The 26,971-nt window shown below is 37.7% G+C and overlaps 1 protein-coding gene across 1 annotated transcript in view; it reads left to right on the top strand.

The window, feature by feature from the left end:
• Positions 1–1,155: 1,155 nt before the first annotated feature.
• Positions 1,156–26,971, top strand: part of DOK6 (docking protein 6) — a 272,321-nt gene continuing 246,505 nt past the window's right edge. Inside the window, exon 1 of the mRNA XM_019729346.2 lies at positions 1,156–1,536. Coding sequence (XP_019584905.1) covers positions 1,471–1,536 — 66 coding nt within the window. The 5' untranslated portion in view covers positions 1,156–1,470. The remainder of the gene's footprint in view (positions 1,537–26,971) is intronic.

The following is a 26,971-nucleotide window of genomic DNA, read 5'->3' as shown; positions in this document are numbered from 1 at the left end:
CTACTGGGTCCTTCCAGTTTGTATTTTTTTTCTTTCCTTAGTTAAGTAGTTTCTTAATATTATGTTCCCAATAGGGCTAAGAAATTTTAACTGAAAACAGGAAAAAAAATATTCCGTATAATAAGTAGAAATGAACACGATCTTCTCTAGAATTTTTATTAAATATAGACTATTTATAAATAGCTACTTATAAAATTTTTAATCTTTATCCTTTTTTTCTTAATTAGAAGCATCATTAGCTAGTAAGACACTAAGTATTCTTATATTCCTATAGAAAAAAATCCATACATTGCCTCCAGCGAAAATTCAATCCTCCCTATTTTCCCTTGAATCTTATAAAAATGATATAATTTTTAAATTAAAGTTTCTTTACAATAAAGAATAGCCTATTCTTAAATGTCTTGAGTTCCTACACGACGGAGAGAAAGTTCGTCATTGTATTTTTTTACTAGTTGAGCATTTGAATAAATCATTTGCATCCACTACCGGTAACAGCTACGGTCTCCATTTCCCCTAGAAGATGAAAAGCCACGAGCCACTTTTAGTCAGTTAACCAAAACGCGGGCATAAATCAATCCACTCTGGTCCTTGGTGCTTCTCGGGAGACCACGTAGGCGACCGCGACGGGCTGCCTGGCCTGATTGCTTCAGTGTCTTCAGCAGCAGCGGCTTAGACACATGCGCACCGTTGGTCTCTTTGTGTGCACCAGGAAGGGCTTGGCGTCGATTTACACTTCCTAACGGGGCAAGACCTGGAGTGCGAGCGTGTGCTTAGGAATAAAAATGCACTGTAAACACAGCCATTGAAATACATCATTGTCTTGCCCCGTTTGCCTTCTTCCTTGGAAGCGTCCCCACCGCCCTTTCCCGGTGTCCAGTTTGGGAGTGGAGACTAAGAGCCCCAGAATAAGGAGCCGCGTCCTCAGGAATCCGCCTCCCGGCACCCGGCAGACGCGGGCCCAGGGAACCGGGTGGGAGCGGCCCGGGGAGCCGGGGGCGGGAGCAGCTCCCCGCCTGAGTGGCGAGTGATGGAGCGCGTCTTGCGAGCATCTTCCAGCCCAGCCACCCCGCGGGCCAGGGGGAGGGAGCGGGCCCGGCGAATCGGCCCGCCCCGCCGTCCCTCCCCTCCCCCTGCGCCGGGGAGCCGCGTTGGTGCGCTCCGGCCAGCTGTGCGCCGCCGAGTGAGGCGCCCGCCCGTGGGAGCTGCTGGGGGCGGTGGCGCGCTGGGGGCGCCCGCAGCTGGCTGCGGGGGCGAAGGTGAGGACCCGCACGCCGAGGGCGGGCGCTGCTCCGGGCGCAGGGCTGCGTTCCCAGTCCGCGGGCGCCCTGCCACCCACCCCGCATCCCCGCCGGCCGGAGCTCGGGGGGACCCGGCGGCGCGGCTGCAGGCGGCGGCTGGCTGGATGCGAGACCTGCGCGGACCTGGCAGCGGACAGCGGCTCTCTACTCGCAGAAGCCGAACGCGCTGGCCATGGCCTCCAACTTTAACGACATAGTCAAGCAGGGCTACGTGAAAATCCGCAGCAGGAAGCTGGGGGTGAGTTGCTCGCTCGGCTTTCTTCTTCCCCTATGTCCGCTTGGCGCGGCTGGCTGTGCGGGGGGCGGGGAGAGGTGACCCGCGCGGAGACAGGGGCAAAGAGGGACCGGGCCTCCCGCAGACAGCCCGCTTGTTGCTCCGCGGGGCTGGGGGCCTGCACCTGCCTGGGGGAGGGGTGCTGTGCACACCGGGGAGAGGGCTGCGGGAGCACCTTGGTCCACAGCCGAATGTGCCAGGGGCTGGTTTGGACCCAGACTGAGAAGTCCTGTAGGCGACAGGGACTGTCAGTTCCGAGATAAATGTACCCCGGAGGGCGGATTATGTACAGTGCCACCCACAATGGTCTCCTCTCAAAAGTGTGTGCCTTTCGGGTAGCACTGCTCTGTGGTGGGAGGTGGGCAGATGCTCCTGTGTGTGTATTAGAATCATCATTGTCTAGTACCCTCTTCCCAAGCCCATTTTGAAATTCTCTTTGATGTCTAACCGGTGCCGTGTGTCCCCGCCGGCAGTTGCCAGCGAGTTGTGTGAGCCCAGAACAGTCACCCACTGGCTGGCTCCCTGGCCGTGTGTGCGCCTCGACAGGTGTACCTGCTCCCATGTATAGGTAGGTGTGTGCTCACGGCTGCTGGCACGGGAGCTTTCGCGACAGCAAAGTTTATGGAGACCTTTTTAGTCTTTCTTGAAAGATGTTCTGCCTGACTTGGGACAGAAACAGTGTAGACCTTGAAGGTTCAAAACTTCTCTAGTGACCAGACGAGGTAAGAAGGACGTGTGGATGCTCTTAGAGGACCTGGGGTGTGGACAGGAGCGGGCAGGAGAGGAGGGGCGGTACCTGGACCAAGAGCCGCCCAGACTCGGCCGATGAGGGGGCGGGGGAAGGTCGAGGGACCCGCACGAGGTCCGGGGGCACGCCAAGTGGGAGGTGGGCACTGGAACCAGAAGGAAAACTCCAGTTGGGGGCAAAAAGTGCCCGTTTGTTTTCTTTTTCTTTCTTTTTTGGATTCCGGGGCTGTCTATACCTCACTGGTCTCAAAGTTCCAGTTCTGAAAGCTCCGGAATCCTGGGGCAAAGCGGCCTTGGACGTGAACGTTCCTTGCGTTCCCGTCTGAATGGAGGAATAATACTACAACTTGGAGGGCGGAGGGAAGGAGGGAGAACCTCGTTCATTTTGTCACTCAACAAATTATATATATATATATATATATATATATATATATATATATATATATATATATATATATATATGGAGAGAGAGAGAGAGAGAGAGAGAGAGAGAGAGAGAGAGAAACTAAATATATCTTTAGAAAATCGAGCCGAGTCCCTAAAAGAGGAAGAATCACCAAGCATCCAGAAGTGTCTTTGTGGGGAGTTGGTGGACACAGGGGTTGGAGGCAGGAGGAAGAGAAAAGTCAGGCTTGCCTTTTTGTGCTGCCTTTGCTGGGTTTCACGTTCAAGGCGCAGACTGTACCCCAAGGACACAAGGGACCTATTCTGGAATCTCGGCAGATATGTAGAAGCCGGGAGTACAAAACTGGGTGACTACAAAGTCCCCTGCCCCTAGCCTGGCGCCGGGGGAGAGGAGATGCAGACCCTCAGAGGGGTTCAGGAGCTGCTCCTGGGTAGAAGAATGCGCCTCATTCTTTCCCCGGGAGCTAAGGAAGAACGCACGTGAAAAGCTGTGATTGTCCAGGAGGCTGATGGCTTCTCGCACTCGGGATGCAGTGTGCAAATCTGTCACCCGCACAGCCATCAGCCAACAAAGGAGGCGCGGAGCTAGAGCTGGAGGGAGAACCCTTTCGGGAAGTTGACCTTTGAAGCTTTTCCTCTCCCACACGGTGCTTATTCATCCTTCTCTGTCTTCTCAGTCTTGGAATCTTAATTGTGTCGGACACCTCAAGCGTTATAAGCTCACGGATGATTTAAATCCCCCGGGGAGCTATGTATCTGCTTTCACAGAGTCACCGTGAACCTGAAAATGAGACTAAGGAATATAACACTGAGAACCCTCCTCCTTGCGCACTTGGCCCTGGAGTCCATAGGATTCCTCCCCCACGTGAGCTTTCCAGGATTGCTTACAGTAATAACTGAATATGCAGCTGAACTAAAAGGTAGAATGCAAGGAAAGAACATTGCACCCTTCTTGGGTAACTATGGCATTCGCAGCCTTTGAAACGTCCTTTTAGAGCACCATTTCCCCTTAAAGATGTGTGTAAATGTATAGTATTGACGTTTTCAAAGCTGCGCTTCCCATACTCACTGTTCAGAGCTATGCCTTTGTAAAGGAGAGGCTTCACAGAAAACAAAAGCATGTTTCTAGGCAGATTAATTGCTTTTGTCTTCTATTTCTACTTGAGAACTGTGAACTTCACAGAGTTTGCTGTTGAAACAGTTTTGTTTTCATCTTAAACCAAAATATTAAACTAAATTAACCTTAACTCTTCGGGAGAATATTACTTATTTAAAAGAAACTATGAAGACATTTCTATTCAAAATATTCTGGTGTTCAGAAGGGTGAATTCAAATAACAAAACTTAACACACGTGGTTCTGTGAAGCTTAGTAAGTTAAGTGGGTCCCATGAGATAATAAAACTCTAAGTAAATATTGTTTGCCTTAAAAATGAAAATGTACAGTCATGCCCCAAATCATAGGTATAGGAATTATGTAATCATATTTCATTTTCATAATAATACATAGTACTAATTTTATGGACTCAGAACTATGGACTTTTCCAAATAAAATATTTTAACTCAAAAGATAAGTAATGATTCTTTTATGGTTTAGGTTCAAAATGAAATTTAGGTTCAAAAATAATTCTAATGAAATGTACACAGGTATTTGATTTGTTATGGACAGAACTCATGCTTTCAAAAACCAAATTTTATAATACCGTGTTTCCCTGAAAATAAGACCGGATCTTACATTAATTTTTGCTCCATTAAGGCTTACTTTCAGGGATGTCTTATTTTTTTCATTTGCAACAATCTACATTTATTCAAATACAGTCATGTCATCTTCTTCTAGAACATCGTCATAACTTACTAAATGCCTCCATATGGCTGAGATCTTAGTTGGGACTGACTTTGGGGTAGGTCTTATTTTTGGGAAAACACAGTGTGCTAATGGGGGGGGGGGAGCCTGAGTATGAGGCCAGATGTGTCAGAGATTGTTATGACATGAAAACATATTTTGAGATGAAATGTTCTAATGTACCCTTTACTCCTCACAAGTAGTGCTTAGTATTATGCTGAATGAGGGCAGAAAAATGTTTCTTGCCCTCTAGGCAATGGGTCAACTCCCATAGAAGGGCTTCCGGGTTGATGTGGTTGAAACGGCTCTTGTCACCTGCTCTTACAGAACCTAGTGCTACCTGTTGAGGATAGTTGCTTAGCCAACTATTTGGGCGAAGTACAAAGCTCTTTCTTTCTTTCTTTCTTTCTTTCTTTCTTTCTTTCTTTCTTTCTTTCTTTCTTTCTTTCTTTCTTTCTTTCTTTTTTTGAATGTTTGTTTTGAAATTTGTCTTAACTCATTAATCAACTTTTCTTCCATTTAGGAAAATAATTTTGAGGAAAAAAACCAGAATCATTTTCCTGAGTTTTACTCTTGTCTTTAAAAATGTTTATTAAATCATTAAATTTTAAAGGTATTAAATCATTAAAAGTATAATGACATGACTCATGGTCATTTCTTTAAATTCTGCCTTAATTTTTCATTACATCATATCACTGTTTCTATGAATATATTGTTTTCCTTCTGCAGGATTTAAAAGCCTTTACAATTGTTTAGTTCCTCTGGCCATCTTACTTGTTGGTTGCATGACTGGTATTATTCACAAGGTACCATGGTGGCCAGCATTTTTTTTAAAGGGTACCTAAAACCACTAATAAAAATAAAGCATAACAAAAACATATGTGTCAATATTGTTTCTGTCTTAGCCTTACAGCTATTTTCTTCTGACCAATGATGGGTTACATTTAGTGAGCAAGGCAAATATTACAAAATAACCAACTTGTTTTGGGTTGGCAGATAAACTAGGAACTCAACCACTGAAACCATTAATAACTTTATACACGGCTTATAGACTCTATCAATGGAGCAAAAGTAAATGCAGCTTATAGCGTGACGTCATCCTCACCATCATGGACATCATTGGGCAAATTCCAGACTGCCACAGTCTGACTAATTCTAGACTCGGCCCTCACCCCTCACATCGTTGTAAGGAATTCTGTGCAAATACACCAATGGGAATATTCACAGAAACACTGTACACAGACAAATAGTATTTTACTCAAGGTTTTTTCTATTTCTTTCTCCAAGTCAGGTGAGGGATTATATTGGGTTGTGTGGATGTCAAAGGAGAGTCTCAGGATAGCGTTGGCATCTACACATTCAACAAATGGGCACATGCTCGTGGAACATGTACTGTTTTTCAGGTGGTAAATGCTTGTGTGTGTGTGTGTGTGTGTGTGTGTGTGTGTGTGTGTGTGTGTGTGTTCTGGAGTCATGTTTCGTTGTCAGGCTTATTAACAATAAATACCACTATGTCACTCCTGCTCGTATTACATTAGTCTGGTAATAGTCACTTTGCCCCAACCTGGCTGCAAGGGAAGCGGGAAAACGCTGAGGACCACGCCATCATGTGGAGTGATGAGCACCAACTCGATGAGCTGAACGTGTGTTCAGGATTTTCTCCTTTGCATCGTCTCCATCTTTTTCAAAATGAATTGTGAATTCATCTACATGTTGCCCTGTTTCCCTCCTTATTAAACCCTCAAGACACCTCCATTCCTGGCTTAATTATTGATCTCCTTCCAGAAATTCTCAGAGTTTTCCTGTCTTACAAACAGCTTTCCTCTGATGATGGAAAAGAGTAGTTTTTCGTGAGAGATATTTATGAAAATTTACCCCTTTATAGAAACGCCCTATTAATATAAGTGAAAATTTTTAAGTGTGCATTTGCGTATATTTTTGGTTGATTGGGGCATTTTAAAATTTCTCTGGTGTCACAAATCTCTAGAAACTACTTTGTGAAGAGAGATTATATTTTTTTAATTAAATGTATTGGGGATAACATGTTAATAACATTATATAAGTTTCAGATTGTATCTTATATGACATACATTAACAATTTGCCAAGAATTAGATGCAATAAATACATTTAAGATAAAATGTATAATTTATAATTAATAATTTTGACCATTCAAAAGTTCAAAAGAACCTTCAGGATCATTACTTCTGATATGAATTCTCAATTTATGGCTTTAAGATGTAGAAGTTGTATTGGGTGTGTTTAAATCTTTATTCATTCTAGAATATTGTGTATCTTGGGCAATGCTTTCTGAAATGGGTCCATTTTATCCATGGTTGTTTATCATTTATCTTTTTCTGATTAAATATGGATCTAGACTGTATGAAAATTCTAATTATTTGAACTATTTTTATTTTTAATTTGTGAACACGATGTACACATGCCACTTATTTCTGTATCTATCTGTATCTATCTGTCTGTCTATCTGTCAATAATGTCTATCTCTCATCTATTGATCTATCTACAAAAATTCCTAATTCTTAGAATCTTAGAGTAGAGAAAGGTCTTATAAAGCTTCTATCCAATCCCTATATATTAATGTATTTACAACTGTATGTTTGTGTATGACATTTCAGGTATTCTTAGAAACTCTGTTACCTACATTAGTGGCATTTTTTGTTTTCTTTTTTTAAAAACTTCTATGGGCGCAGATGGGCCTGCCTGATGTGCTTTGAATTTTCAAGACTTAAAGCCAAAAACAACAAAAATAAAAGTAAGCCTAACTGTAAAAATGAAACCCAGACAATTTGCTGGATTTCGGTATTTAATGATCACGTCTGTGCAATACCTGAGGGAAGCAGTGAAATATGAATCCACGTGTCAGTTTTCATCTTGATAGATTTGCACATGACTGCCGGCAAGGTGAACCTTAAAAGACTGCGTTGTCTCAGATAACTAAGATTATGCGCAGTACTTAGGGACATCTTTCAAATGACTGAAATAAATTGTGAGTAGGGTAATTATACAGTGGTCTTTGCAATATTTACAGTCCCAATTTCTTTACATGTCTTTCAGAAGTGCTTAATAATGGTTGCTGTTTTGGATCAGTCTGAAATAACATGAAGGAAGTGGTTTAATTTGAAAGCTTTGTGTTTTAAATAGGTGCCATCTTTTTGAAGTATTTTTGTTATAATGTATTGTTCTGTTTGGATCATAATAAGCCGTGTGAATACTATTGAGTAGGACTATTAAGTATCCATATATTTGGCCTGTTTTTATTTATAGTCACGTCATTTTAGAAACCATGGAAGACAAAAATCAGGCAACACAAGAAAATTACCTGTGTTCTTACTGTCTACAGATCATCTCTAGATTTGGTAAATTTTGAAGTGCTATTTTTAAGGAAAAAGTCATTTATATCGAATGAGGCAAACTAACGAAAGACAGACTATAATTTCTTTACTCTCCGTTTTATTGCTTTTGCCTTACTTTACGCACAGTATTTTCTTTTTTCTTCAAGCTCTGGTACCTTTGTCCAGAGAGTGTTCAAGAATTCTAGGTAGAGAACATTTTCATCAACTTTGTGTATAAATCTCCATTAGTTATATACTAAGATATAGAGCAGGATTATTGCCTCATTCATTTATATATTGTGACACCATTTCTCAATGAGAATATTTTGTCTTATCAGTAAAATGACTGAGACGGCAAACACTTTAAAGTTCAATTTGAGGCTTCATAATAATAGGATAATCATGTCACATTTTGGTGTACCCTAAATTTTACAGCTTATAAAGAATTTTTACATGTATTGTATCATTCAGTATTCTTTGGAAAGTGTGTTTAACTTTACTCCCATCTTACATATACACTAAAATCCAAAAAGAGCAAAATGAATCAGCCAGAGTTACAGAGACATAGATTGGGTTTGTGTGTAGGAATGTGTGTGCTCAAGTCCACGTTTTATAATTTCAAGTTCCGTTGTGACAGTTTCTGCTATGCAATATACATACTCGTATATAGACAGGTAGCATCGCAGTAATATCTACTATTCAACGTACACATGTTTTCTTTAATTGGTAATGTAATGTAAAGGTAATATCATTCACTCGACTCAGTAAGTTATTTATATTGCAGATAAAGTGCTGTTGGCAGGTGGGAGACGGTAGAAACGCGTGAAGGTAATCAGAAGTTACAAACTTCCAGTTATAGGTACATAAGTTCTAGGGATGGCATGTGTGGCATGGTGACTGTACTTAACAGTACTGTACAGTGTATTGGAAAGTTTCTATGAGTTCTCATCCAGGAAAACATCACAGGAAAAAAATTGTAACTGTGAGGGGATGAATGTTAACTAAACTTATTGTGGTAACCATTTTATATGTCAAATCTTTAGGTTGTACACATTAAACTTATACAATGTTATATGTCAATTTTATTCAATAAAACTGGACAGAATTGCTCATTAGTGAAAGAATTTATGCCATAGTGAGGAGATACTATACAGATATTTCTCCACGCCTCTTTGAATGGACATGATTTTATTTTCATTGCACCAATCTAAAAACCAGTGGATTTCTCATTTCAAGAAAGAAAATAGGCTCCAAAATCCAGCTGACCATGTCTAGGTAGAATTTAAACATTTAAAAAATATATGTTTATTTATTTTAGCATTACCTTTATGAAAAAACTGATCTTTCAGTTAAAGTGGTTATATAAAGGATTATGTTTAAATTAATTTAATGAAAAATAAGTACATTTAAAGACAAATGAAAGTTTCAAACATAGGAGAGATTTGCTTGGATTTGGCAAATCAAATATCGGTCTGTGGTGATATGGTCGTGGAGTGAATAGCATGATAGTCTTAGCTGATGCCTGAATACTGGGCGGGAGAGAACTTTACCGAGACCTCTACCTGGGAGGCGGGGTTGTTTGTTTATGGTGATGCTTGCTCCTTTCAAAGGACAGGAATTGAAATAGATACCCATAAAATTATGTGCCTTTTCATTCCAGTTCCAGTAGTTTTTTAAATTGGCTATATGCCATTCTCTTATTTATATGTGTACATTTTATGTAAGCTATATGACATATATAAATGTGCAGTTACTTTCCTCCTCATGATTTTTTCTTTGTACATATGAAATTGCTTTTCTCTGACCATTCATTATCTTTTACAGTATGTATGTATGTATGTATACGCCTGTGCATAGGTACATATATACATTCATACATAATCTAGTATATGTTATATATTAAACATAATATGTGTATATTTCCAAATGGGATGTTAGTATTCATACACATTGAATTTTTATCCTTCCTAAAAATAAATACTACCAGCTCCCACCCCGCCAGGAAAAGAAAGTGTTCATAAAATGTCTTAATAGCATCCAAGGCAAGTTTTTGTTGTATAAATTGTTGCATGTTCACATTATTCTTTATTTGGAAAAAATATTTAATATTAGTCTAAAATTGAAACTCAGCATATCTTTCACAAACTATAGAACTTTTAAAGGTTGGCAACCAGTTAGAGAAAATTCTGTATTTATCTCTATTTACATAAGTCTAGTAAAATTTTTCACATACTATTCAAGAAAAAGAATAAAAGCATACTTTTTACATATTGGCATTTACTTTGAAAAATATACATTTTCATTTACCTTGCTAGGAACTAGGAATACATCTCCCTGAATGCTCTAAGGACCCTGGGGCTCTGCCATTGGACAGTAACTGTCACTTTACTGATGATGTTTAGAGCCTTCATTACACTTTGGAATCATTAAGTATTAGCCTGGTGAGTCTTCTAGACAAAAGTACATCCATCTAGTGCCAAATCATGATACCGAGTTTAACTGTAAGCTACCAAATGTAGGTATAAGTATGAAATGCATTCTTCTACACCTTTAAAATAACTGTTTAAAATTCTGAAGGCTACTTAACACATACTGTTGCTCTCTGATACTTTGATCATTATCTACATTACGTAGTCCACTATTTTTTAAAAAATGGCCTCGGCTATGACTACCCCTTGAGCTTGGGCTTTTCCTCACTGATTTGATCTGACTGGGTTTTGAGCATGGATATGCTTTTAAAGTTCCCCAGGGGTTTGTAATGTGGTGCCGCAGGTGATAACCAGTGCCATACAGTGAGGATTTGGGGGAAATAAAGAAAATGTGTGCTATGCTAGACTACTGTAAACTACTGAAAACAGGCGGTAGTACTAAGACTTCTGAGCTGACATCCCTGAAACACAACATCAGTTGTCCAATACACCAGTGATGGGATACTAATTTGCTGACAGCCTATAACACTTTACAATGTGAACAGGAAAAGGATGAAATAATTTCTCTGAGGGACAGAAACTCACTTCGAAAGCAATCTGGTGGGCATAACTTAAACTTTCCTAAAGACTCTGGATATTCTTTCTGTCAGCTGTCATGATGTCCGGCTGGTATTTCTACCAGCAACGGGACTCCTCCAGAAAGACTTCCTTCTTCCAGTGTGCGTATTCTAATCTAAGTAATTCGAATACCATGGCTGCTTAATTCAAGAATCAGTACGTTTTGAATGATGTCCTAATGGTTTCCCTTATTGGAGAGTCAATGCTTCCGACTTTATTAAAGAATACACGTCTATAGCTCAGAGTTCATTTTTATTTTGCACAGGTCTGCGTTTAGGGCTATGCAAAGCACTCACTGCAGCGCACCACCTCATTCCTGGTACCTAGGAAGTTTCTTCTGTTCTTTCTTTTGTTCATGGTTTCCTACTTGAGATAGGGTGTGGATGGACAGGTGACGGGAGAGAATTGAGGCAATACATGGCAAGCGTTCAGATAGAGAGTATGAGCTGTTTACAGAGAAAGGCACCACCAAGCTGAGAAATTGTGAGTGAAGAAGCCTTTGCTAGGAGTTCCATGCAGAAGAAATAGCAGATGTAAATAATATGCGTCTGGGTAGGTGTGGAACGTTGTGGTAACAGCCTAGAATGACCAGACTTTGTGCCAATTATATGACCAGACTTTGTGCTAGTAACAGATGAAGCAACCTAGTGGAGAAGTCTTCACAGGGGACGACAGAGTAATCATTTCTACTAGATCAATTGAGTGATACAAAAGTAGAACCAATGCAAACCAGTGCATCTACTGTCCAAAGGCAATCGCCTCATCAAGCTGCTTTAATGATTTCAGGGATCATTTATGGTCACTTAGTCTTAAATCTGGTTCTCCAGGCCTTTCTTCCTAATTTGAAGTCGTGAAAAATTTCATAAATCTCTTCCTGTCTAAACCAGCCAGTGTCAGCTTCTATTATACCTAATAGCAACTAATACACCCTATGGTTAAAATGACATTATTGGAAGTGACCCAATTAAAGTTAGAAGTCATATACTAGAATAATTTTTTAGAGTCATGAATGTTAAATAGTTGTTCTGAACAGTATGTAGACATGAGAATTCGTTTACTCTTGTAGTCACTCCTGGCTCAGACATTTAAAGCGTCATTAGTGAACTCTTCTGTTCACTCGTGGAGAAGTGTTGACACTCCAATGGAAGCACACATTCAGATCATGGCATTGGGAAAAAGTTTGTTTTGAAGGAGAGACTCACCCAATGAATTTTTGACAAAGGTACAAAAATAATTCAGGCAAGGGAGGATACCTTTTCAACGAGTCTTGCTGGAGCAGGTGCATGTTCTAGGCAAAATAAAGAACCTCAACCTAAGCCTCACACGTTGTAATCCAAAATAGATCATGAATTTCAATGTAAAAAGTAAAATTATGAAATTGCTAACAAAACATATAAGAAAATGTTTGGGAACCAAGACTAGGGAGAGAGTTCTTAAACTTGCCATCGAAAGCATGATCCATAAAAATGAAAACAATGAAAAATTCACCTCATCAAAATCAGAAACACTTGCTCTGTGAAAGAGTCTGTTAAAAGATTGAGAGAAAAACCTATGGACTGGGAGAAAATACTTTCAAATTATATAAGAAAGGACTAGTGCAAAAAACAAAAACAAACAAACACAAAAACTCATAACTCTATAGTAAAATTAGCAACAATTCAATTAGGTGATTGGCAAAATACATGAACTGACATATTACAAAAGTTCATATGCCGATGACAAGTACATGAAAAGATGTTTAATACTATTAGGGAGATGCAAATTAAAACCACTGTGAGATAGCAATACATACCTATTGGTAAGGCTAAAATGAAAAACAGTGACACCACCAAATGCTGACAAAAGACGGCAGAGACACTGGACCACTCACACATTACTGTTGGGGATGTGAAATAATTCAGACACTCTTGTAAACAGTTTGGCAGTTTCTTAAACTAATTATGCCACTGCCATATGACCGTTAATTGCACTCCTGGACATTTATCCCAAAGGAATGAAAACAGTTCACACACAAACCTGCACACCAATGTTCATAGCAGCTTGATTGAAATTTCCCCAAACTGAAAGCGAACAAGATGCCCATCATTGTGAGTGGTTAAACTGTGGTGCGTGCATATCCCATTTTAGTATCAGCAACAAAAAGGACAGAACCATTGATGCACGCAATGGTGCATCCCCAGAGAATTGTGTTAAGTGAGTGAAAAAACAATCCCCCTAAGTTACACACTGTGATTTCATTCTCATGACATTCTTGAGATACAAACTTACAGAAGTGAAAAACAGATCAGTAGCAGGCAGGGGCGATGGGCAGGGAAGAGAGAGGGGAGTGTGTGTGTGTGTGTTGACAGAAGGACAATGTGACAGGTACTCGTGGTGATGGAAATGCTCTGTGTCTTCACTGTGTTAATGTCAAATCCAGTTGAAATATTGTGCTATAGTTTTATAAGCTGTTCCCATAGCAGGAAACTATGGGAACAAAGGGTATGCAAGGTCACTCTGTATTATTTCTTACAACTGCATTTGAAACGATAATTATCTCAAAATAAAAATGTTTAATTGAAAAATGTAAGAGGGGCATTAAAATACATCCATAGTTTACAAAAATAATAAGTGGCCTTTGGGGGCACAGTTATAGTGGGAGTAGTTTAGAAAAATTGAAGGACCACCATCTTCAGCATTAGCTAGCCCGGATTTAATTAGTAACAGCTAATCATAATTGTGTAACCTGTGGGAAATATAAAATATTTCCCTCACTTTTCTTATTTGTAAAATGGGGATAAAAACACCAACCTCACTGTCTTTTATTAACATTGTGTATTATTTACAAGGTCTAAAACAGTGCTTGGTTTATGATGCTCAAAACCCTTGAAAGGTAGAACTGACACATACTGCCAGCTTCCTGGGACAGCCCTTTGAAAGGAACACACATCTGTGCAGCCCTTCTGAACAAAGAAAGCTGATTGTGAGTAATGCCACAGCAAACATAGGGAGGCAGACATCTCTCCAAGCTCCTGATCTTTATTCCTTTGGATAAATACCCAGAAGAGGGATTGCTGGTCGTATGGTAGTTCTAGTTTGAATTTTTTGAGGAACCTCCATACTGTTTTCCATAGAGGCTGCACCGATTTACATTCCCACCAACGGTGGGCAAACGTTCCCTTTTCTCTACACCCTCACCAATACTTGCTTGTTGATATATTGATGATGCCCATTCTGACAGGTGTGAGATGCTCTCTCATCATGGTTTTGGTTTGCATTTCTCTGATGACTGGTGGTATTGAGCATCTTTCATGTACCTGTTGGCCTTTTATAATGCCTTCTTCGGAAAAATGCCTAAGTCCTTTGTCCTTTTCTATTAATCATGTTGTTAGGTTTCTTGCTATTGAGTTGTATGAGTTCTTAACATATTTTGGATACTCACCCCTTATCAGATATATGATGTGCAAATATCTTCTCCCATTTCATAGGTTGCCTTTTCATTTTGTTGATGGCATCTTTTGCTGTGCAGAAGCGTTTTCATTTCATGTGGTCTTCTCCCTTTGAATTGTGAAAAATATAAATGTTGGTCATTTTGCAGCTGCAGTTTCCATTGTCTGTGAAATGAGATTTACATAAGCTACATTTGCCCACAGGACACCTTAATTGGAGGGAGCCAAGTGGCTCGAACACTCCGTTGAGCCCAGAAACAAAGAGCAGTGCAAAACATTTCTGCCTTTGATTTTGAGCTCTGAATGAGTCACCACGTCCAAATTTTAGAAAACACCATTATTTAGAAGCAGATAAAATTTCAGTAGCATTTCAATGAAATTTAATTTTGTATCTCCAGTGAAAGACCACTTAGCTACATTCCCATCCAAAGTGTCATTAGCTGTTTTGATACTTACGGTGATACCTAGATGCAGCTCCTTTTTAAAGGATAATATAAGTGCCCAGAATATAAAGTGAATCAAGTCCCAAATAAAACATCAAAGAAGTTTCAGTTGTTCTGCTTTCTGTTGACAGGTTAATTTCAGTACCTACATAGAAAGTGAAGGGTGAGCAATAAAATGACTTTAAAAAAAAAAAAATAGCTTAACAACACCTGAAGCATTTGGACGTCCGTGATTCACCTAAGATTCAGAATAAATGGTAACTGCTATGCGGTTGCAATCTGTGACACATTGGGCACTTTTTTTTAGTTAAAAATACCAAAGATACATAAATACATAATCTGTATTAAGTAGAGATGTATTAATATGAAATATTTAAAGGATGAAGCAGTAAAAAGAAGCAAAGGAAAAATGGGCATTAATACCTGCGAGTCCAGTATGTACCGTGTACAGGGGGCACAGTGATGACTAAACCCAGTGCCAGACTAGTCCAACCTGGCACAAAGGAGGGCAGCTAATAAATCTTTGCTAAATTGTTAAGTTCACATTGCAAACTGTGCTACCCTGGTTTTGATTGACGTGTGCAGGAGAATCGGCAGTGCCTTCCTGCAGGCACTTTGTATTTTCCTCTTTCCTGATTAGCTTTAGAAATATCAGTTGAATTGCAAGGCAAACTCTGTAATTGGAAATGTATCTTACCTAAAAGATATTATTCAATGCTTTATTTTTACAAAATATGTTGTTGTTGTTTTTTAACTTCACCTAATGATTTTCTGAGAAAGCACTATAATGCAGCTGTCTTAAGAACACACCATGCAACAACAAAAAAGTTCCAAAGTGCATTAGATTTTTGGAGGGAATAAAGTTTGGTTTACAGGCTACCTAAATTAAAAAAAAAAAAAAAAAACGTAAAATAATACTCTGAAACATTATGTTCAGGTGTACTTCTTATATTGTGATGTTTTATTTGTTTCAGTTGCGATTTTCACTATTTATGTGTATATGTATTTTTAATGTCGATTGTAAAATTTCAAATAGTATGTGAATTAGACCCTTGTGGTAACTTTTTCAGCAAGAGGAATTTTCCATAAAAAATCATCCCAACAACTTGTGTTTTTATACTATTTTACAGTTTTCCACATGCTTTTACATGTAGTTCCCCTTTAAAATAGCGCAGTCTTCAATAGGCAGGGCAGATATCATCTTCATATTACATGGAAGACCGTGATTTTAAGGAAGGCGAGATAACACAATCTAAGTATGAAGGCTCAGTTCTTGCACACTGATTTCTAGGGCCTTCTCTGAATACCTGTCCTCACCACTGCCTATATTTTCATGACAATATATTCCACTCCCACCCTAGTATTCTGAGGGTGCAATAGACCAAAAAGTCAGGGAAGAAGAGGTTCAGAAAAGAGACATGAGGGAAAACAAGAGTTCTAAATGATGTGTGCATACTGAGCAATTGAGAAGACCAGGCACTGTGCTCGCTTCGGCAGCACATATACTAAAATTGGAGAAGACCAGGCACATGCCCAAGGCTGTAAATCTATTCTGAAAAAATGCTGAGGACTACCACAGCATTCACTACCCTCTAACCTTCAGACTCCCTGCAAGCACAAAGTGAAGGCTGAGGCAGAGTTGTGAATGGCTTGGCTAAGTATTGAAGTAGTGCAGAAAAAATGGAAATTATAAACATTAAGCAGAGATAAAAGAAAAATGACAGAAGTTTCAAATTACTAAAATCAGAAATGAAAGTGGGGACATTACTACAGAGCTTACAGAAATATGAAGGATTGTAAGAGATGCTATGAACAATTGTGTGCTAAAAAATTAGAAAATCTAGATGAAATGAACAAACTCCTAGAAAGATAAACTACCAAAACTGACTGAAGAAGAAATAGAAAATGAAAATAAATTTATAATCGTTTAAGAGACTGAATCAGTAATCAACCTCCTCCCCTAAAAGAAAGTCCAGAATCTGATAGTTTTACTGGTGAATTATGCAAAACTTTCAAACAAGAATTAACACCAACCTTTTCTCAACTCCTCCAAATAATAGAAAAGGAGGAGAGAACACAGGTAACTGTTTCTATTATGAAATAATTGCCTTGATACCAAAGCCAAATAAAGAAATCACAAGAAACCTATAGACTAATATTCCTTACGAAAATCAATGTAAAATATTCAACAAAATACTAGCAGACTGAATCGAACAGTATATTAAACAAAATATACACCATGACCAAGTGGGATTTATCTCAGGAATGCAAGTGTGGCCCAACATATAAAAATTGATCTAAGTAATACACAATAATAGATTGGAGGAAAAATCCATGCCACATGATCACTTCAATTGATGAAGAAAAAGCATTTGACAAAATCCAGAAGCCTTTCATAATAAAAACACTCTATCTACCAGAAATAGAAGAAAACCTCCTTACCCTAATAAAGAGCATCTATGAAAAACCCACAGCCAACATTATACTCAATGGTGAAAGATGTAAAGCTTTCACTGTAAAATCAGGAAGAGGATGAGAATGAACACTTTGGCTACTGACTGGTAATCTACACCGTAGTAGGTCTAGCCAGAACTACTATTAAGCAATAAAAAGACATCAAAGGCATTCAAATTGAAGGAAAAACAAACACACAAAAAACAAGAAGCAAAAGTATCTCTGTTTGCAGAAGACCTGATCTTTTATATAGAAAATGCTAAAATACACACACACCCGTGCACACACACACACACCTGTTATTGCTAATAAACAAAGTCAGCAAAGTGGCAGAATACAAGGTCTACATGCATAATTCAGTTGTATTTCTATACACTAGCAATGAACAATCTAAAAATGAAATTAGGAAAACAATTCCATTTATTAATAGCATCAAAAATATAATAATTAGGAATGAATTTAAGCAGAGATGTAAGACTTATACAGTGAAACTACACAATATTGCCAAAATCAATGAAAGAAGACCTAATGCATCTCATGTTCATCAATGGTGTGAACATGATGGTACTCCACCCCCCTCAAGTGATCTACATAATCAGGAAGATTCCTATCAAAATCCCATTGGCCTTTTGCAAAAATGCATATAATTGAAAACTCATATGGAATTCTAAGTAACCCCAAAGAGCCAAAACAATCGTGATAAAGAAGAACGAAATTGGAGTACTCAATTCCCAATTTTAAAATTTACTCCAAACCTCTACCCCAGACTTGGGATCACCACCTCTAGGGGAGGTAATATCTGAGGATTTGGCAAATGCAGTAGGAAGAATAGGGTAGGTCTGTGTTTAGGGAGTAATATCAGCATCTCACCAAAGCATAATAGAGGCAACAGCAGGTAATTCTGCGTGTCTATGGTACAAGGGGCAGAAAGCAGCACAGGGAAATACTGGAGAGGCAAGGGACGGCCCCTGAAGGGGCGTAAAGTCATGTTGAGTTTAGACTTCACCTAGAGCACCATCAAGTCAGATAACAGAATTTGGGAACAAGTATAGTATTCCATTAGTTACTCTCTTGCAGGCAGAGATATCCAAAGAGCAGCTATGGATTCAGATCTCTCTATCTTAGAAAAAGAAACTCCTTTCCTAAGCAGCTGTGGCTGGAAGAGTGGGGTCCCTTGGTACCTATAATAATATAATAATTACACACACTTTTATAGCACTGTACTTGCCTTACTTTTCCAAATGATTTACATGATTCAGTCATCACCCCAACACCATTTACCAAGGAGAAGAGTGGAAAACAAAGAGGAGATAAATTTCCCCAGGTCACATTGCCAGTGAGTGCTTGAGCAGGGTTTCAACTCTAGATAGTCTTGCTCTAGAATCTATGCACTTCACCACTAAGCCATGGTATTCTTACAAGGGCTCTTAAAAGCTCTGTGTCTAGTTGCTTGCTGAGAGAGGAACTATGCATTCAGCAGGTAGTCAACTTTCATGTTCAGACATGAAAATCTTTCTAAAAATCTAGAAATTTTAAAAAATCAGTATGTAAAAATCATGTGCAGAACTCTATAGCTTTATATAAATATAATTTTTGACTTTGAAGGAAATTAATTCATATCCTGAACCTACTGGTGCATTCGTTGCAAGGTACGCTACCCTATATGTATCTTCCTTACACCAAATGAAAAAAATTGAGTCATCTTCATTATTTTTAGGTAAAATGAGTGTGAAGCAACATTCTTTCCCCTCCACTGATTTGAGTATTAATTCAACAAGTACTTAGTGCTTGCCATAGGTCAGCCCTGTGCTACGAGAATGTAGAGAGAAGCAAAGAAAGTGGCCCCTAACCTCATAGAACTTAGTTAGTGGAAGAGAGAAACATTAATAAGATATTCACACAGATATCTAATTAAAGACTGTGATATTCATTACAAGGGAAAATGCAAGTGCTTTCAAGACAGCATGTACTCATAAAGAAGTAGCAAGCAAAAATTAAATTTCTATTGCTGAAAAATAATTTGTGAAGCATATCAAGAATTCTTAAAGATAGTTAAAAATTAAAATCACATAAAAGATAATTCCAAATGATTTTGTAAACATTCATAAGATGAGCAAATTTAATCTATTTTAGGGAAAGAAAATAAAACAAGTCAAAAGTAACATTCATGGTGAAATTTAAAAAAGAATAAAACACAAGGTAAAAGGAAGGCTGATTAATTATGCAGGATTTGTACACAATTTAGGATTATCCAAATCCTCTGAACCCTTTATTTTGTTCTCTTACCCCATCTCTGCATATCCCAAGGTAGCCATACTTTAATCCCCAGCTTAAATGTTATCTCCTTTCTAAAGAATTTTTCTGAACTCTGCCCTCCTTCCAGCTATAACAATTTGTTATTTTCTCTCCATATTGAAAATACTTTCTTGGTTCTTTCTTAAGGCCCTCGAAACACTGGGTGTTGCATTATGCATACTTGTGTTTCATTTCTACCTGAGCCATCTCTTTATATTACAGAACACCTGCAGTGTTATTCACATGCAACAGCTGTTGAATGAACAATTATTGTGCACATGCCCTGGCTGTTGATATTTCCATTGTCAAAAAGAATAATAGATTTGTACCTCCATTTACTCCCTACACTGTCCAATGCATGTTCTGGTGGGCCAAAGAATAGAACTCTCTGATTCAGAAATAACTTGTAAATTGAAGTTATCTGTGCGAGCCATGCTTGAATGAGGCATCGGGGTTAGGTTTGGTATGGCCTTCAAATTTTTTTCTTCAAAAAATTTTTTCTTTATAAGAAACATAGTTCAAAACAATTCATATTAAGTTGTACATCAGTAGATGTTATATACAGAGAAAAATTGAGTTTATTTTCTCTTGGCTTTCAATGTCTTCAAAATACCTACCACAGGATAATAAGATGGACAGAAAAGGAATAATGTAATAATTGGATTTCAAAAATTAAGCACTGTTATAGTAGAATATTTGTGACACTTTTATACTATGGTTGACAGTAACAGAGTATTATAGTAAAAACTGCAATGAAATGTTACTTTAAATTTATCTCGTATTGATATAAGGGTGGTTTTTGGGTCAGCTATTAGGACTGATTTAATATGAATTTTTAAAACACAAAATTTACCAGGAATAAGGAGGTATATAGAATTAATTTAAAGACTTTAATTTTAGTGTTTTTCTTTATTGTATTATAATTTCTAAAGTTTAAAGTAGTCAACTAATATTTAAATTAGTCTGTTGAGAATCAAATAGTGGGATATGAAGTACTTCAAGAGCTGCTAAATTTCATTACCCACTCAATATATGTATTAAACATCAATCAGACAATGTACTTGTTTTTCTCTTCAAAGATCGCAGTTTCAAATAAAGTTCATCTATTTTTGCTTCATGTTCAATGTTTGTCAAAGTCTAGACAAACAAAACATATTGTTTAATAAGAACTGAAATCTAGGAGAGAGAGAAAAAATAATTGTATAGAAAGTAAAATAACTCTCAGTCAAAAATTCTCCACAGGAAAAGCAAATGCTAGAAGACATTGAGACCACACAAGGGGTCTGAAAAATACTGTAACCCAAGAAATATACTCAGGCTTAAATTTTCTTTCAAGTATGAAAGTACCAGGAAGACATTTCCACATATACAATTAGTAAGAGAACATCCCCATGACTACTGTTAATATTGTCTTGAAAACAACTGTTTAAAGGTGAGATCTAGCTAAATTCATATATGTGCCAAAATTAAGAACTCAACAATGGAGAGGCTGTGATGGTGAATATCACATAAATTTAAATGTATAACTACATATGAATATATATAGTATATATAACATATATATGTATCATATAATAATGTATGTATATAAATATATACAATATAGGTTTTTAAAGGTGAAAAAACTGTAATTATAAGAACGTAGATATTAAAGAATCTAATAAGTTAAAATAGTAGGCAAAAATGAGAAAGAAGAGGAGATTTATAAGTGTGCTAACAGTATCCATTTTCATAACAGAGAATAAAGAGGTATGATCCTAAATGATTTAAATATTATCTCTGTAGACCTAAAGAAAAACACATATGAACAAGGACAAGAGTAGATATACCTCAGAGGGATGAAACTGAAAAAGAGAGTGAAAAATACTCACTTGAAAATAAAGCTATATAGTTTTCCTAGTGTACAAATAGCATATATTCCTTGAAGAAGAAAAAAATACATTGGAAAAGTTTTAGGCAAAAATAAGCAAATGAAATGTTTTAAAAACATCCATTAAGGAGCAAAGAGGATATTTAACGCTGTTCTGCAATTTGAACTTCTGACCATATCATCAATCCAGACTTATTAAAACAAAGCCCCTTCAAGATCCACATCTTCATGGAATCCGTCTCCATTCTATGTCCACACTCGAATGAGAATGCCCTGTTCTGTGTCCCCATAAGCACAATTTTTACAATGAGTTCTGCAAGATTGCTCCAAAGTTATTAGTTTACTAGACTATCCGCACCAGTTCACTGCGATATCCTTAATGGAAGGACCCAGTCTTATCTGTCTTTGTATCTCCAACCGAGTGCAGATAAATATTTGATGATTTGATGATGCCGTAAACATCACTGGTTATTGAATTGGAGGGGGACAACCTGAGTCTATGACTGGCTGATATGGGGTGGGACGGCTGGCTCCCTTGCCTCAATTTGTAACAATTATCTACAGCAGGGTGTCCACTTCCAGTGGCTTTTCCATACAAATGGACTGTCTTAGCTGATGCTGTAGACTTTCCTGAATTCTCTTAAAAGTTCATGAAACCCAAACAAGCAGTGTGTGGCCTCTGCGTGTCCCATACCTCTTGCTGAGCAGCCCTAAACCCAGCACTAGCAACAGCTGGCCTTGGTTCACAGCTTGGCTTCTCCCAGGCATCTCCAAGCCTGGTGCAGGTGGCAGACATCTATGGATGGCACATCCAGTGTCCAGCTTCAGACTGATTCAGATTTTACCAACATTGACAAACTAGATTAAAACCCATTAGCACACACAGCATCAAGCTCTTTAAACAAAACTGAGTAGAAGACAATGTCTGTAATTGTACTTACACCACCGTTTTCAAAAACTTTGCAACAAAGACAACCATTAAAACAAGCAAATCAGTGTTCTGAAGTCAAGCAGACATGTCCACTGCCTTAGAGCCTTGATTTAATAACACTTATTTGGCCAGAAAATATAATGCACACTCACTTCATCTTTAATTTTGAAATCCCAGGGAGCTCCTCTTTAGCTTAATTCATTATATATGTTTGAAGCATGACCAAATAAGTGTTTTTTAATGAACATGTTAAAATTGTATTAATATGTGTTTAAATAAAATTTTGTTTTCTTCCTTTAATAACATTTTTTTCTTTTTTTCTTTTTTGAGGGAGAGTTTAAACTTATAAACTTCGAACACTAATTTCTAGGCATAAACACTGACAACGTATTACTGCTAGCATTAGTCAGTATTTAATTAACTAAACTGTGAATAAGATTGACTTTGCATATCAAAACTTTGTTGAAATACAGAAATATGCATATGTGTTCCCTCTCTTTTCTCAAAATAGTATTATATACAAAAAATTTGCTTAGTCTTCATTCTTGCACTCAGTTTATCTACAGGTCTGCTATCTTTTATCATTTTAGAAGGATTGCAATTATAAACTTGTTGAGTTTAATAATTTTGGGGGGAAATTTTCACTAATTGTAAACTATATTATGGAATGTCTCAGTGTTTAATTTTAATATATTTTCAAGTTTTCATTTTCTTTTCTTTTTTGGGGGTTATTATAATTTATATAGACTCCTATAATTTATAGGCTGTGGTTTTAAAGAAGCACAATGTTTAAAAGCAGGATGCTGTTTTTAAACATGTAATAAAACAAAAACTTAAGATAATTACTCTGTTATGTAAGATATTAACATAAAAGAAAACTAGATGAAGGGTATATAGAATTCTCTGTACCAGTTTTGTAACTTTTATGTAAACTTTTTATGTACAATTATCTCAAATTTAAAAATACATAACTTTGACCCAATAATTCCACTTCTAAGGCCTTATCCAAGGAGTGAGGGGAGTCCAACAACAGGAGATTTATTAAACAACGTATATAATATCCATAAGTCAACAGACTGAAAATTGTGGGCCCCTGTATTAACTGTGAGAAAGTAAAAATTTTGTTGGAGTTTACATATTGATCCTGCCATTCACTGGGCTAGAACAGACGTCAACTCTGTATTTTATAATCTGTATTCCCTGCTGTACATAAATTGTGGTCTCATCATTTTATATAATCTAATCATTAGTACAATACAAAGCAGATTAAGTTTAGGGCCATGAAGAATGCTAAACAAAGTAAAACAGTTTTAAAAGTTAGGGAAATGCAAATGAGTACAACCACTGTGGAAAACAGTATGGAGATTCCACAAAAACTTAAGACTAGAATTACCTTATGACCCAGCATTCCCTCTTTTGGGTATCTACCCCCAAAATTTGAAAACATCTATTTGTAAAGATATATGTACTCTCATGTTCACTGCAGCATTATTCATGGTGGCCAAGACGTGGAAACAACTGAAGTGTCCTTCGATAGATGAAGGGAAAAGGAGACGTGGTACATGTATACAATGGAATATTACTCAGCCAAAATATAGCAAAAGGTTATTTTTTATAAAGTTTTATGTTCTCTGTATGCTTGCAAGAATTCATAACTTAAAGAAATATGGCAATGTCAATTGCTGCTGAGGATAAAAGAATTTCTCTCATTTCATTGTTTCTGGGCTTATAAGTTGTAACAATTGTGAACAATCTGGAAACATCTAGTAAAGTGAAAATATACATGTTTTAAAAACTAGCAACTCTACATATATCCACATCACATACCCTGGAGGAATCTGGATACATGTGATCAAACAGAATTATATAAGTATATTTGTTTAAGCATGGTTTATAATAGCAAAGACAGAAAAACCTTATGAATGTCCACTAACAGAAGAAGTGTGGTTTATTCATGCAATACAAGGCAATGCAGTCATTGACATGAACTAACTAATCAACACAGTAACAGATCAATACTCAATATAACTGTTGAGTGTGTTAATAGCAAAGGGATCAAATGGGTCTTCAAGTCAACATTTTTTACCTTAAAAAATTTAAATCAGAAAACAATGTACTTGATAATATTTGTAAAATATGGGTAGTTGGTATATGGCGGTTTGTAATATAATTCTCTGTAATTTCCAGTATGTTTGAAATATTACATAATTTAAAAATCCCTAAATGAAACAATGGTACGTATTGTGGATAGCTTTGAATTACAAGTTTAACTTTAATTATTGCTCTAGGTAATGCCAAACCATGGGAAAACTTAAGAGGGAGAATTATATGTTTCAAACTGAAATTTAGGAAAATTAATCTGGCAGGAATACGAGGATAAATGGAGCAGGCAGTAAAAAGAACCATTGGGAAGTCTTACCAATACTTGAGCCTGAAGTTATGGAAGCAGATTTCAACTGGAAAGAGACCGCAGATGACACTCCCAGGAGACACCAGTAAAATGTGACGTTTGCTTGTTTGTAGTGCCTCAGAGGAAGGGTCTGAGATCTGGTACTGGATCATTTTGAAATGAGCGTCAGTGCTAATAGAAGTATCTACTAACATACGTTTTGTATGTGACGAAGTAGCGAGTTTGGAAGAAAAACAGCCTCATGCATTGGCTTGGGGTGCACTACAGGTAACAAGCAGGAAATGGTTCCCAGACATTTGGGCAGGCACACCTGGAGATTGGAAGTAAGATTAACTTTGAAATATCAACTTTAGAGACATCTTTTGAGATGTGGGACTAAAACTGTGGGGCTCAGGACTAAATAAGGGTTGTAAGGAAAAGAGGGTAAGATTTTTAAAAAGCAGCCCATCGAGAGAACTCTGGCAAGGGTGGGTGTTGGGGGGAGGGCAGGAGATGAGGGAGCCAGTGAACAATGTGGTGGGAAGTAAGGGAGGAACAGTGCAGGGATCCTTGCGTCCCATGCAGATGTGACAGAAGATATTAGAGCAGATGAAGTGTATTTAGGGCTGGAAATTGGTGATATATATGTGTGTGTGTATATATATATATATATATATATACACACACACACACACACACACACATATACATATATGTCATATATACATATATATTATATATATTTAATATGTATCATATATTTTAAAATCATATATAATATCATATATATACATATATACATATATATACATATATATGTGTGTATATATTTATATATATATATATATATATTTATTTATATATATATAAATGGAAGGCTTCCTAAGTCATACTATCTCAGCTTCTGGTATCAGACACAAATTGAAGTGACATTTAAAGAAAATTTTAATGACAGAAAAGAACTGACTAGGAGACCAACACGCCAGGGGAGGAAGTATGGTGGACCAGCAGCCTCAATGCAGGTGCGGGCAAGGCGTCATCACCCTAGCAACCTCCACGCTGGTTCCCGGTACCCTCCTGCACACCAACCTATGCACGTCATTTGTCCAGACTAGTGTGTCTATAACACTTTTAATGAAGCAATTGCTCTGGATTAAAATCCTACTACACCCTCCCCCTTTGACTGTATCAAGTACAAAACCCAGCAAAGAATTAGTATTTTGCCCAAAGCAATGAGAAGTGCAGTCCCAAAAAGCTGATATTAAATATAGAAACTCCAAAATGATGATGCTCCTTCATGGGGGCAAGTCAAATCAGTGTTTGTTGTTTAGAAATACCAATATCAATAGGTAAAGGGCATGGGGTCTACCGTGAGCCAGGCATGCTGCATATTTTATCTTATTATATATACAGCTTAACCCTATGGAGTAGCCTTTTGGCACTTGATACTCAATTTATAAACCAAGTACAGTGCTGGAAAGTCAACAGACTCAACTGAAGGTCTTTCCAGATCGTTTCCTCTCCACTATATACGCTGGTGCTCAGAGCTTGGAAACCTTGAGTTAAGGCTTAAATCATGTTAACAATCTGAAATACAGGGTTTTCTTGAAGCAAATGGCTGAGGAAAGTTGTTTGAGAGACAAAAACAGTGTAATTGGTGGGAGCGTGGGATCCATCAACTCGATTTAAGTCATAAAAGCACGTCATAAAAATTAACATCCATGAGAAGTAAGAACACCTATTTCAGAGTTACACTTTTTCATATAGGGCTATTTTGTAAAAGCTTTTCATGTTTAAAAATAAAGACAAGTGAGAAAATGTCTTAATTCTCAAACATATTTAATGTGATAAGGGTATCTTAGGGTTTCAGGGCAGGCAGATTGCACACATCACAGGAAAAGTGATAGAGATCTGAGGTACCATTGGTGACATGACCTCTGACATTAGGAGTTGAGACATTCAGCAGAGACTGAGCCTCAGAACAGAGATAGTAAATGGTTCCAAACTGGACTGAGGAGAAATCTATATAAAATAAGGGCTTCATAATTATTGTTATTAAGAAAAATATACTATGTCTTGGTCGAGTGTTCCGTATCAAAGAACACTCTCAGAATCTGGATTTTATCAGACAGAAGGTGGGAAGCCTAGAACATTTTAAGGGTAAATGCCACAGCACAAAATGTAAAATATTGGCAATC

This window comes from Rhinolophus sinicus, linkage group LG09 (assembly GCF_036562045.2).
Source record: "Rhinolophus sinicus isolate RSC01 linkage group LG09, ASM3656204v1, whole genome shotgun sequence".
Classification (NCBI taxonomy): Eukaryota; Metazoa; Chordata; class Mammalia; order Chiroptera; family Rhinolophidae; genus Rhinolophus; species Rhinolophus sinicus.
Note: the sequence above shows the minus strand (reverse complement) of the source record. Positions and strands in the feature narration are given on the sequence as shown.